The 14543-nt window shown below is 32.6% G+C and overlaps 1 protein-coding gene and 1 long non-coding RNA gene across 2 annotated transcripts in view; one reads left to right on the top strand and one right to left on the bottom strand.

Annotated features, from left to right (window-relative positions):
* LOC138711727 (pecanex-like protein 1) overlaps positions 1-14543 on the top strand; it is a 165111-nt gene that overhangs the window by 119508 nt on the left and 31060 nt on the right. The window contains exons 13-14 of the mRNA XM_069842889.1: positions 8806-8975; positions 13742-13854. Of these exons, the coding sequence (XP_069698990.1) occupies positions 8806-8975; positions 13742-13854 (283 nt within the window). The remainder of the gene's footprint in view (positions 1-8805; positions 8976-13741; positions 13855-14543) is intronic.
* On the bottom strand, positions 2302-5038 carry LOC138711706 (uncharacterized). The gene is made up of 3 exons (XR_011335429.1): positions 4689-5038; positions 3871-4425; positions 2302-3636 (listed from the first exon to the last, which is right to left on the bottom strand). It is a non-coding gene; the product is annotated as an uncharacterized lncRNA (long non-coding RNA).

Below are 14543 nucleotides of genomic sequence, written 5' to 3'. Positions count from 1 at the left end.
ATATGAGCATTCAGAATTAACTATTGTGAACGCTCACATTTAAATATATTTATTTTAACATTATTTCCGTTCTCGTTCTCGTTGTCATTACCGTTCCCGGTTTATTGTGAACCAGCCTTAATAATAATGAGAAATGTATTGCTATGTTCTATTCTTTTATTCCTTTACATTATTATTAGTATTAGCATTAATAGGTTACTAGACGTAAATATACAACAAAAAAAGTATAGTATATAATATTCAAGAATCAAATCTGTTCCAAGACCAATTAAATTATTGTCACTTCACTTCAAAGATTCCAGCGTACATATACTGTACTTCCTAAAGGTAGATAAATTAATAACCAATTGACTTTCGGTTGGAATTCGAATGAACTTCTGATTATCTTTTGAAATTAGTAAGGAAATGGATAATACAACTAGGCTAAAACTGAAATAATAATAAATCAACTTACAAAAATAATTTTGGTCCTTAAAAGCCATAAGTAATTTCACTTCTAGATACCTTTTTAAAGATTTCATTTGTTTGTAAATTGCTTAATAATGTTACACTTACACTTATTATTTCTGCAACTCCACGTCTGTCATTGAAAAAATGTATGATACATAACTGTGAAGTCTCTTTTTGGCTCTTGTGTCCTAAATTTAAATAAGAAAAAACAAATGATTCAAGAAATGTGAGCTGGTGAAAATTAAATAATTAATAAAATAATTACTACCAAAACAGTATTTTATTAATTGTGTACAAAAGATGGATTACACAGAACAGATGGCCAGAAATCATAGATTTATACACAACATACAGCATGAAACGATCATAAAAAAATGCTTTTTGTACACAATAACATCTTTCAAACGAAGTGAAATAGCAAATAAGTTCAATAAATATTATGCTAATAAGTAATAACTATAATTAATAATTATCTACAAGCTGTAAACGGGAATAAAATAGTATATTGTTGAAATTAGGGGGTTATGGTTTATTATGTGTATTTATAATTTTAATTACTTTTTCTACATTTAATTATATTTTAATTTCTATTAGATTAGTTGGTGGTGTGGTTGTTAGTTTTATCTGTGTACGTCAGACTATTAAGGAAAAACTGAAAGAAATATTAAATCTACAATCTACTTTATATAACAATATTTAATCAAGAACTGAATATTACTATTAATTTATAAAACCCAAAACATCTCCAAGTCCAGACAATACACATGCTGATTTTCTTAAACATGTTGGCAAACAAGCAAACTCACTACTTTTATCTTGTAATCTCATCTAAAATACAATATCTGTCTGGAGAAAATCTATCATAACATCAATTTTGAAAAGCAATTATTCAACTAATACCTTTTCAAGTTATCGACAGATACCACTTACTAGTATGATAGCCAAAATTATGGAAGAGATGATTTCATAGATTGAATTGGTTCCTGGAATCTAGTAACTAACTTTCATCTTATTGAGTTGACTTTAGAGAATTGCATTCAACAAATGGACAATTTTAAATTTTAGTCAAGATATTAAAGATATTTTAAACAGAAAACAAAACACCTTAACAATTTTAATTTATTTTCAAGGATCATATGGCTCTTTAGATATAAATCACTTAAGAAATTGCAAACTTAGGGTGTCCATGATAAAGTGTTGCACTGGGTCAGTGACTTGATTATTTGATTCATTGTCACAAATATGTAAATACAGACAGATTCATCTGGGCTTCCCACATTGTTGTTTTCAGGAATACATTTTCGAATATTAATGTCGATGGTCTAACTAAAGAAATAGATCTTATGATAATCTCATCATTTGCAGATAATATGGTTGTCTAGAACAAAAAATCACAGTCCACAAATATTAATAAACTGAGCCAAAATCCCATCAGACTTTTTGACTCTACTTGGAGAACTCAAACTTGCTCAATTAAGGGAAACTTTACTAATAAAACACAATCCCAAGTTATTTGAAAATGAATAGTATATAAGTTAACTTTAACAGATGATGTTAAGAAATGTGATACTTCTCCAGACATTTTAAAAATCATTAGAAACGATAAATGATCTGGTCAGTGAGTGACTACATACAGTATTTTTTATAGATGGATCCTGTTTACCAAGCCATAGATGTAGTGGTGTTGTAGTACAATACCAGTATATTCCCTTTTACAGGGAATTATATTCAAACACTTGTTTGCCCCATTTTAACCGTGACAACACTTTTTAGTTTTTTAAACATTCTGGTTATTGTATTGTGTTTATGTTTAGTGAAAGATTTTAGATAATGGCGCAAATAGCCATAGTAGCTGACGCGCTCTTTTTAAACGCCATTAACTAACTAACTTCAAACACTGACTAATTTTGATAGTGAAAATTTAGATACACTTTTAAGCTTACAAAGTCTCCAGTATCAACTTCATAAATCTGAGAAGGCTGTCATACTATCAGATTCAAAATCAGATATTCTCGCTGCAGTATTGGACGTAACAGCATGAAATCTCAATATTTTACAGTGTTTTAATATTTTAAGCAAAATGGTCGAATTACATCGACGACTGGTACTTCCGTGGATCCATGAACTTTATGGAGTGGGAGGTAGTGAGGTAGCTGAAAGGTAGCAAAATTACTGTAAGGTTATCTATACCTGCATCTTACCACACTGTTAAAAGAATAACAAGATCAGAACATGACAATGTGGTAACAAAAATCGGAATGATTCTAAAGCAAATGAAAAAATTGCAATAGGCCATCCGGCATCAGCTCCACGATGGAGGAAAATCCTCAGAAGAAACCAACTAATCAGACCAAATGGGTGATCCAAACTACCCTCGAGTGCAGCTCTGAATTTGCAGGCCAACGAGTCTACCGACTAAGCTACATTGGTGGCTCTACTAAAAATATGAAGTACATGGCACTCAGATTATTAAATTGACAAAACTACACAATTATTCATCAGTTAAGCTATAAAATATAATACATAGCAAGCAAGTTAATTCAATTTAAAAGTATAAACAATTCAATCAGTTGAAATATACAGAAATTGATAATAAATATCATGCAAATTACTTCACATTACAAGCATAAACAATTTATCACTTGTGGTATACAGCCTACTATTTAATTTACAGCACATACAATTCATCAGTTAAGCTATAGGCCTACAGTCTACTATTCAATTTACAGCATATATAATTCATCAATTAAGCGAAACAAAAATATAGTACAATACATAGTAAAAATAATGCACCTAATTTAATAACTGAACTTCTATGAAAATCTAAAGTGGCAGTACTCATATTATCACAGGCCATGATTGTCTCAAATATTTACAAATAACTGATATTTCAGAATCTCCCCATGCCATTTCTGAAATCTCAATGAAGATATGGATCATTGTCTTGACTGTTTAACTTTACACAGCTTTCAATCATCTGGTTAAATATTGGAGTGCAAGATAACAAATGACATCAACTGCTGAACACTTGTATCAATCAACCAACAACTTCATTACATTAAAGGGGGGGAAAAAAAACTGAAAGAATTAATTGTATATAGACACAACACATAAGACAAGGCCGCTTCAGAACAGTAATTGGCAAGGCTCTGTTGTCTTAGGATTCTTATGTAGATTCAATTTCACCTGAAAGAAAAAAGTAGCATCTATAAGTATGCTTAATCATGAGAAATAAGAGAAACAGTTGCAATAGTAGTAGTAGTAGTAGTAGTAGTAATGATAATAATAATAATAATAATAATAATAATAATGACTGTAAAGTATGGAAATTAATATTGCAATGTAATATCAAAAGGTGATTTCACACCATCAACTCTTATCATTTAGTACAACAAATCTATTATATTCAGTTGCAATCACCAGTAGCTGTTCTTTCCTACATTTTGTTGTTGGCTGATTTTTCACAAGTCTGCTATGATATGCAGCACTATCCATGACAATAATGCATTGCCCTAATGTTCTCAGGTCAACAACTGTGTTTGCACCCACTTCTCAACTACAGGGCTATTCATAGCACTATGGTAGTCCTGACTTTTCTTTCAGTTGCATGAAAAAATTAAATCAGCACCTGCAATAAAAATTATACCTGGGCATATAATTACGTCACATGAATTCACAGCATTTAAATAAAGAAAATAAAACATAACATAACATAACATGACATGAGATCCTCTTTGGTGAAAGGCTTTCCCACGTTTTTATTTAGTCACCAATTTTTATATTTTTGTACCCTGATTTAAAAAATTACTCTTGCCAAATTTATGTAAAATATAAATCAATATAACTTACCGAGTATAAATCCACCTTTTGTTCCGGCATCTAATCTTCCACCCTCATTTGTTGGTCTACGAATAACACCATTCATGTCACTGGAAACTTCACCTGGTTTATTTCATGAATAAGTGGGTGATCCTACTTAAAAAAAACAGAGAGAGAAAAGCAATTCACATTGACACTCTAAGAGACACAAAAATTTTAAAGACAGGAAAACTGTTCAAGAATTTTATAACTAACCTCTAGTTATAATATGAAACTATTAATTGCAAAACATGTTGTTTCCACCTGAATTCATTACTAGTAGCCTATATTAATTGCAATTTCATATTCCACATAAGTGTTAATCTATTTGTTAATAAAAAATTCAATCACTCAATGTCTCACAATACATTGAAATTTACCATTCATAAAAATCCAAGTCTCATCCAAGAATACTACGGGTTTAGGGTTCTCACGCTCCACATTTCTTATATATTCTCTTAAAAACGAATAACATCACTTTCTCGTACATGTGTATAAGGATCCCCTTTGCTCCATAGAAATTTCATCTCTTTCAAAATTTTTTTCACTGATGATAAGGATACTCTAAATAAATATGTTTCATAATCATCATTCATATGTTCCAGAACTTTTGCTGCTGTTAGTACTTCCCCTGTAACAATAAATGAAAATTATGCCATATTTTTATACATATGACTAATATCAGAATTACATTGCATAAATCAACACAATAATTCCTGTAACTTCCCTACCTTTATGTAACTTGTCATAAATAAATCTCGCAATTGTATCTTTTGTAAAATCATCAGCATCAGTCACTGGATGTTTACGTAGTCTATGTTTTCCTGGTGTCACAAGTGGGGTCCCCTTCTGTGAATTTGTTATCACTTTCTTGGCTGTAGTAAAGCCAAGCTGTAATAACAAACAATAACATAACACTTCTAAAAATTGTTATATCATAAAATTCATGCATGATACCAACATTTACAGCTATATGAATAGAAAATGATCAACATGTTAGGTTGGGTCTACGATAGGTTTAAGTAGGCTAATATTTAGGTAATTCTCCAGAAAAGCTACATCAAAGAAGGCATAATTTTATTTTGTTTAATTGATTTCTGTGATATTTACATAGTGAGGAACACGTGGTTTTAGTGCACAGCCACAAATACTTTCAGCACAAAAATCCTTTGACACTTACCTGTATATTCTAATGCATTGTTGTAGTCCCTCCCTCAAACTTGTTACTAATTACCAATATAACATGTGAGAGGTCCAGGACGAAGAGAAATGGTTAGTTTCCCAGTGGTGCGTCCTCGTCCTCTCGAGTGTTATATCTTAACAAGTACTTTGGGTGGCGTAGCTTTTCTGAAGAAACACCATATTTAATATTACTTAGACCAGTCATGAATAAATTATTCAGCCAGAGTCAACGTTCCTATGCTTTATAGAGTATGTTATATAGTTATTATATAAAACTGAATTATTTTTAAGCACCGTAACAGGCCAACATTCATGTAATATTTGCTGCAATATCAAGTTAATAATTACAATATGACTTGTATTTTCTTCGGCCGATGTGGCATGTAAATTGTGATCTGAACGGTTAATTTAATACCAAAAGAGAAAACTGGAAATTTACTTTCGTGCTGTTTGATTATTTGTTCGTCTAATTTGTAAATGTATTTAAGCTATCACCTACTGCAGTATTACAGTATCTTAAATGTATTTAGTTTGGCAATATGAAAATCACTGACTTGATTAAACATCTAGGCCTAACCTAAAAATTTGTTTTGTTTGACCACAATCATGAAATTATTAGTGCAAACTCCTAAAACTGAATACCACTTTGAAATGTATGCTTAAGAATACTTACTCCTAATAATTTTCCTATTCTGGTTGTAATTGCTGTCTCCGTTAGCATAATTCATTATCTTCTTTCTTCAACTCATTATACATGTGAACTACAGATTTCTGAAGCGTACTCTGAATGCCACACATTTTCTTCCTTGGAGGAGTCACTGCCACACTATTTCATTTTTTTGACATTGTAATAAAAATCTAAACACGAAAGAAATTCATTAAAATTTGAAATAATATTTCTATCCATTACCCACGTGCATTATCACGCCCAAGTATATTATATTTATTCGTACTTATCTGACTATTCTTGAATTATAACCACAACGCAACATATAAAATAACTATTATGTATTAATATTAATACTAATATTAATTAATTATTAATAAGTTCGAATTTCACTATCTTCCAGTAACCGGCTGAGATATCTAGTACAATTTTAATTTCATGGAACTCCAGTACCGGCAAATATTGTCGATATTTGCCTCAGCTGCCAACATACCAGTTACAAAATCACTACCATTTATAGTATTTGTCAGTATCGAAATTCGAAACGAAGTTGGCAAAAGAAAATTCAACTTTCAAACTAGAAAATCACCATAATCCACTAGCATTTGTAGTAATGGGGGAAAAATGGTTAGGTTTCACCCTTAGGGTATCAAGTTACCTGGTCTTCCCTATATACTGATACCATAAAAATGCGTACTTTAACTAGCCAAGCATCCATGATTAACAAAATTGCATGTTTTGAAGTTCATGTTATCTTGACAACATTTCATTTTCACTACTCTCAATTCATTTTACAGCTCTACCAAACTAATCAGAACCAACTGCCGGACCCTGTATCTGGTAATAAAGACTCTAATTGTGAACAAATCACCATTGTGATGTAAATTACAACTGGATAACGCTATTATTGAACAAGTTATGCAGATAAATTATTTGAGAGTCACAATATCAAGCTTTGATTTTTGTAAAATATGAAGTAAGGGATCAAACGATTAAAGCATCAAGAGTGTCAGGGTATTTAAATGATTTCATATGGAAAAATAAATATCTAAAAACAAATAAAAAGATGAGTATAGAACACTATTGTAAGACCAATAATGACATATGCAGCAGAAACCAGAGTGGATACAGCAAAAACAAAGCAATTACTTGAAACAACGGAATTGAATATATTGAGAAGAATAATAGGAAAGACAAGAAGAGACAGTGTGAGAAGTAAGGAGATAAGAGAAGAATGTAATATACAAAGAATAGAAGAATGAATTATAAGGAGAAGAGAGGAATGGAAATCACATGTATCAAGAATGGGAGTTGATAGATTGGTAAGGAGAGGAGGACAAAAGGGTATACCTGAGGGAAGACGAGGCATTGGGAGACCAAGAAAAAGATGGCGAGATTCTATGTCTGGTTATTAACAAGCTTCAAACTCATACCAAAGAAGAAGAAATTTCAGTGAAAATAACGTACCCTGATTTTTATTGGGTTACAAGACAAGGAAAATATGTTTAGGGGAAAGAAAAACTGGGTAAAGTGGTTTTAGGAAGAAAGGGTCCAGGGAAAAAAATTATTTTGGAAGTATGTGTCCAGGGAAAGCTTCCTAAGGAAAAATGACCATGAACCGTTGAATTTTGTTTACACACAATATTTAAAAATCAACTGAGCTGAGAAGTATACATTTAAAATAAAATAAAATCGTTTTTGCTCCAAAACGAAATATATTTGATATTTTCATTTTGTATGATTCTCCGATAAGCACGTTGTAATATAATAATATTGAATTGGGCGAACCGTCTATACTTATCTAGTTTATACTTGCCGTCTATACTTATCTAGTTTATATTTGGATTAAACATTAACGTTTTCGGCACTTATGTGCCGTTTTCAAATGCATGGAATTGCCTTATTACATGTTCAAATAGATACACCTTATGTGTGTGAAATATATGGTATGTACCCTTGATGATCTACCATCGTTTACAAAATAATATCTAAATTAAATTAGCAAGTGTTTTTAATTTAATTTAGATATTATTTTGTAAACGATGGTAGATCATCAAGGGTACATACCATATATTTCACACACATAAGGTGTATCTATTTGAACATGTAATAAGGCAATTCCATGCATTTGAAAATGGCACATAAGTGCCGAAAACGTTAATGTTTAGTCCAAATATAAACTAGATAAGTATAGACGGTTCGCCCAATTCAATATTATTATAAAATATATTTGAACTCTATGCCAAAATTTCACAATGTCGATTTACTGAAAATTGGCTGCAACAATTTTCACTTGATATTTTACATGGTAAACAGTCTTAAATGACTTGCCACAAAAAAGTATTCGGTTTATAGTAATTTTCTATTATTTACTTGCAGCATCTCATATAAGTTGAGAAGATTTTTTAAAACTGAAGGTTGACCGAAAGTTCACAGTTACGAAGAGTAGTTAAATTTCATTGAGGATAACTTCCTTTATTGTTATTATGTTTTGCAGACACAGCAGTGGAAACTGTATGACTGTGAATGAGTGCTTTGTAAGAATATGTTAACGTATAATTTTATGGATATTACTGTTTTTATTTGCTGCGTATAAGTGTAATGAATAAGTATTTGCCATTAATTTACTCCATTTACATTTCTTACAGGCCCTAAGGAACATCATTAATTCGTCATGTGATCAACCAATTGGTTACCCAATCTGTGTCTCCCCTCTTACCACATCATATGCTGAGACCAATGAGCAGCTCTGTAGCATTGTTGGAGGTTCATTAAGTCTTGAAGCTATTAAGAAGACTGCTTTGAGATTGTGGAGGAGGTGTGTAAATCATTATTATTTTCTGCTTGGTGTTACACATTTAATAACATGTAATATAAACCAGCTGGGGCTGGAATATATTCCATTTATTCAGTTTTTGTCTACGGGGAGTCCTTCTACTCACTTTGATGGAGAAATTGCAGCAATCAACAGGGCATTAACACGACTTGTGCTTCAAATTAATATGTTAAAAACCGCTGTTATATTTAATGACTCAATTTCCGCAATCCAAGCCATAGCTTCAGTCAATATTCGTACAAATTCCAGAATTGCAGAAATTCGATCATCCATACACATACTGGTAAACAATATAAAAACTTTTATCTCCAATGGATCCCTGTTCATTGCGGTATTATGGCCAATGAGATTGCAGATTGACAAAGAAAGGAACTAAAATATTACAAGTACCCTTGAAAAAGATATCTTATCGCAGTGCCAAATTGTTCATACAAACATAATTTCAAATCAAAAGTTTAAAGAAATTTCAAGAAAACAGTAATAATAAATCTTGGTCAGTATTGCTTACTGAAAAAGAATATATACCTGATTCTCCTCAACATGATGCAGTAGCAAAATTTCGAATGCTAACTGGCCATGACTGTTTAGCAGCACACCTGTTTAAAATTGCAGTTTTTGATTCACCAAAATGCATCCTGTGTAACCTAGAAGACTCTTTGATAAATTAAGAATATGTACAAAAATGTCCAGCGTTGGTGTCCAATCTTCTGGATTCGAACTCTAAATTATACTGAGAAGCTAGAAGGCAAATGAAGAAGTTCTAAATGCCTGAGCAATAGATGATGCTGTTGTTGCTGCTGCTGCTGACATAAATTGGCTAGCGATTTTTTTAAAAAATAGCTACCCCCAATTACATGTATAAAATTAAATAGGCCTAGTTAATAGAAAGTCAGCTGTTCAAATTTATGTAACTTTATTTCTCTCAACTCATATCAAACTGGCTTCAATATTGCGTAATAAAATTCATGTTTTAATTACGAATAATGATATACAATATATATATATAGAGATGATTCCACTGTGTAGCAACTTATTTTCCGCTATAGTGTGAAGACCAAAGCATTGCTAGCTCTCTCCACACACATCTATATATATATCATTTGAACTGGTAATGGAAATTACGGGAAAATGGCTGAACAGATTTTAATGAATGACTCCTCATTTTGTAGCTTGGAACCCAAAGATTTGCAGAAAAATATTAATTTTAAGTGAAATGTCAGTTTTCCTACATAATTTTACTATTTTCCAAAATCCATCTGTCGTCAGTTTTGAGAACTAATGGCTTTCTAGAATAAAACAAAACACACACACTACAATAAGCAATCTTACACGAAGACCATGACCTCTACAGGATTGCCAACATATTTAGAGCAAATCAGAACAAATTCTGTGACGACATAATGACAATAATATGTCGATCTTCATTTGTTTAATTTTTATAACTTCTCTATAATTGGTTATTAAAAACTTTCAAGACTTACTAAAAATAATTTACAGGTCTGATTCTGTGGTGTGTAATGTTCTGAGTACAGCTGTGTATTGAAAACTACGAAACTTGAGGAGGTTTGATGACATCACCATTAAAAGTGAAATATTATTATAGTTAATACCATGATGTGAGTATTTGTTACTAATATACCTATTAATGATACAGCCTATTGATGATATGAAGCTCAAACCTTTAAGTAGACGTAGAGAATATCTTAAATTAGATCTTCATTTCTTTAATTTACTGATTGACGGCTGTATAATATATACAGTATATGTTACTGAAAACTACAAAACTTACACAAGTTAAAATTATTGTTATTAAGAATGGAATATTTTCATAGTTATTAATCAAGTAGTATGAGTCTTTTTCATAGATTTAATGGCAGTGTGATGTGGATATTTATATGCGTGATTCTCTCCAATATTGTCTGGAGAGAGCGCAAAAATTACAGTTCCTAAGGAAAGACCAAATGGTATTACTTACTGATAAAATAAGAGACATACAAGATTTTGTAGTCTCCAGATCTCTTAGCAGGATAAAATTATTCTATCCTCTACATTTTAAGATAGTTCACGAAACATGCAGCAGCTATACCAAGTTGCTATGTCTATTGTTTGAAAGCATGGCAAACCTGACATTTTCTTAACTCTCACCTACAATCCACAATGACCTGAAATAGCTACTACTGCTTTACTCCCACATGAAAAATCCACTGATCATTCTAACGTTGTTACTTGCGTTTATGCTTTTAAACTCAAAAACTGAAGATAGATAGGTTCAAGAAAAAGTATTTGGCATAAAAAAAAACATTCGGTTTACAGCAGAAAGCCGGAGAGAGCAGTCGCGTGTGCACAACTCGCTTACACAGTATAAAGGCTATTGGCCTGAGGAAGAAGAGAAGAATACAGTAAGAGAAGATGGAACAGTGGTTACAGAAAGAGACATCAGGAAAGGATAAAGTAAGTGAATTAAGTAGAGAGGAAAGGAATAATAATGCAGGCTTGAATCAAGTAGAAGAAGAAATGAAGAGCCAGGGTTTAGAAAACTTAAGACTAAAAGTAGAAAACATCTGTGAAAAGATAGAAGAGAGAATAACAAATTAAAGAAGAAGATGAGTGACTACGATCTCAAGTTGAGAAAAAATAACAATAATTTTCGGGGTCGAAGAAAGGGGCCGGGAAAAAGAGATGGATACTTTTGAGAAAGTGAGAGATTTATGTGAAGTGATCTTTAATATAGAGTTGAGAGACGAACATGTCGACCATACGTACAGATTAGGGAAAGGAAATAAAAGGCGTATCTTCTTGAGCTTTAAGAATACAAAAGTAAGGGCAGTTATTCTGAACAATCTAGGACGGCTCCAGGGTTCAGGAGTGAGGGTGGAAACAGATATGTCATTTGAAGTAAGAAATAGAAGAAAACAGCTACTACCTTATATGAAAGCAGCGAGGGCGAAGGGTCACTTTGCTAAAATGTACGAAGATAAACTGAAAGTGAATGGAAAATGGTATGATCTGGAGTTTTGCCTGAGGAATGAAGATCATCCAGAATTTGGACTAACGAGAAGAACGATAGAGGACAGTGGACATATTTCAACTCTGCAGAGAGAAGCAACGAGAAGACAACAGAGAGTCGACGTTAGCTACATAAGCGGAGGGAAGGAGAAGGAATGGAGGAAGAAAATCATCCCAACTTCAAGGACGGAACAAGTGATTGTCGCAGATCAACACATGGTAACAGAAGTGAATAGTAAGGAGTTCAGGAACCCACATATTGACATACGAGGAAGTGTAAAGGTGATGACACAACAAGGAGAAGATAAGTGTAACGTGATCATGCAGCGTAAGCGGATTCCTAGTCTCCATACGATGGCAGTAAGGTTAGCGCACTCCAGAAGGAATGCTGACAATAACAGAACAAGAAACACAGGCACTAGAAAAAGGGCGAGTGGGGATAAAAAGAGAAACCAAGAGTCAGGAAGTGATAGGGAAGAAAGTAGTGAAAAGATTAAGGGTGCGAGTGTAAGTGGAAATCTAGGATGTGAAAGTGAAAGCGTGGGGGGGGGGGGGGAAATAAAAGAGGAATAGAAGAAGAAGAAAGAAATAGAAAGAAAGACAGAGATAGAAATAAAGCAGAGACGAACAGTAAAGACAGGTCAGAACCTGCGACAGCTGAGGATATAGCAAAGGTATTAGATATGGTTAAAAAATGTGGGGATGTGATCAAAAAGTGCTAGTAAAGGGAAATTGTAAATGATAGAGAAGTATAGGGGAGAGAGAAAATGTATAAGCTGATGTGTAGAGATAAGTATAAGTATTTATAGGAAGTGAGACTAGTGTGAAAGGATTAGGTGTAAGTGGAATAATGAGAAAGTGAAAGTGAGCGCAAATAGGAATGAGTGAAAATAATGAAAAAGGGTTAAGAGAAATGAACAAGTGACAGCATAAAATTAGTACTAACATTTGAACATTGGAACAGTAAATGAATATAAGAGAAAGATAGGAGAAAAGGTCAAAGAACAAATAGGGCAAATAATTCAATATGATAATTTATAGAGAATAAGTGAAATTGAAATTTTAGTGAATAGTAGTTAGAGGAAAAAGGGGGTTTGAAAGGCGTATATAATTTTAGATATATTAGGATTAATGATCAAATAGAGAATAGCAAATGAAATGTAGGAGAAATACTGAAGGGGATATTGAACAAGTAATAAAAAAAAAAAGGTACATAGTGTAATTGGGAGTATTTGTGTAGACGTGCACTGCAAATAATGTGTTACTGTAATATGTTAATGGTGGCACCGGATACAGAAATGTGAGGTACACCATTATATGTAAAGAAGTGCTGTGACCAAATATATCATATCATTTAAATAAAAAAACCATTCAGAGAGTGTATGTTTCATTGTTATGGAAGCAAATAACTTTTAAAATGACTGGTAGGCCTTCATTGAAAATAAATCTGAAAAATTTTAATTTGAACTTCTAATGAACTTAGTTTGCAGCATTTGCCGCACAAGCCACTAGTATTATATAATTGTAGATTTGAGGCCTTTAACCAATTCAGTATGGTGTAGATAGTGAATGAAAAATTTCGCGACCACCAATTTCGCGATTTTTTGAGAAAAATATTTACTGTAATTATTGAATATTGAAAAATATTTTTCAGCGATATATTTACTTCACACTTTTCACATGTACTAAACCCTGCTTAATGGCTAATAATATGCAATAATCTAAATGAATGATGTTCACAGAGTGCGGAGACGGTGTGGTGAGGGATGTTCCAGTGGAGGATCAGTGCCCCAAGATGATGGAGGTTTTGGAAATGAAGGGGTTTATGCCATGACTGCCTGCAACATCCACTCAGGTCTGTTACATGCTTCAGTTTATAACATACTCCATTTAACATTATAGTTCTCTACAATTTTTTTTACATTTAATGGAAAACAGGCATGAATTTTATTTTCTGTCGAGATTTTAGTGAGAAATATTATTCATCTTGATTACACAACTTTTAACACTGTATCACTTCGGAATATGTACGATAAGAACTTTCTTGTGTTAAATTTTAACGTACCATGTTAACATGTTTCGACCTATTTTGGGTCATCTTCAGAACTGGTCGTTGTTGGTCTTGGCACCTCTTGTTTCCTGTGAGGGTGCGTTCGTAGTATAGAGTCAAAGAGTGTATGTGTTTTGAAATTGAGTTGTGTGTTGAGAATATTGTTGGGGTGTGTTTTCGTGTGTCTGTATATTTCATATTGTTCTAGTGTGTTGAGTTTCTGGCTTTTTGGTTGGATGTGCAGTATTTCCATGTCTATGTTGATGTCTCTGTAGGTGTGGTTGGCATTTGTGATGTGTTCTGCATATGTGGAGGTGTTCTGTAATTTTGTTATGGCTGTGATTTGTTCTTTGTAACGTGTTTGAAATGATCTGCCTGTCTGTCCTATGTAGAAGTTGTTGCAGGTGTTACAGAGTGACACATCAGAACACATCACAGCCATAACAAAATTACAAAACACCTCCACATATGCAGAACACATCACAAATGCCAAC

The sequence above is a fragment of the Periplaneta americana genome, chromosome 2 (assembly GCF_040183065.1).
Source record: "Periplaneta americana isolate PAMFEO1 chromosome 2, P.americana_PAMFEO1_priV1, whole genome shotgun sequence".
Classification (NCBI taxonomy): Eukaryota; Metazoa; Arthropoda; class Insecta; order Blattodea; family Blattidae; genus Periplaneta; species Periplaneta americana.
This window is presented reverse-complemented; position numbering and strand designations above follow the sequence as displayed.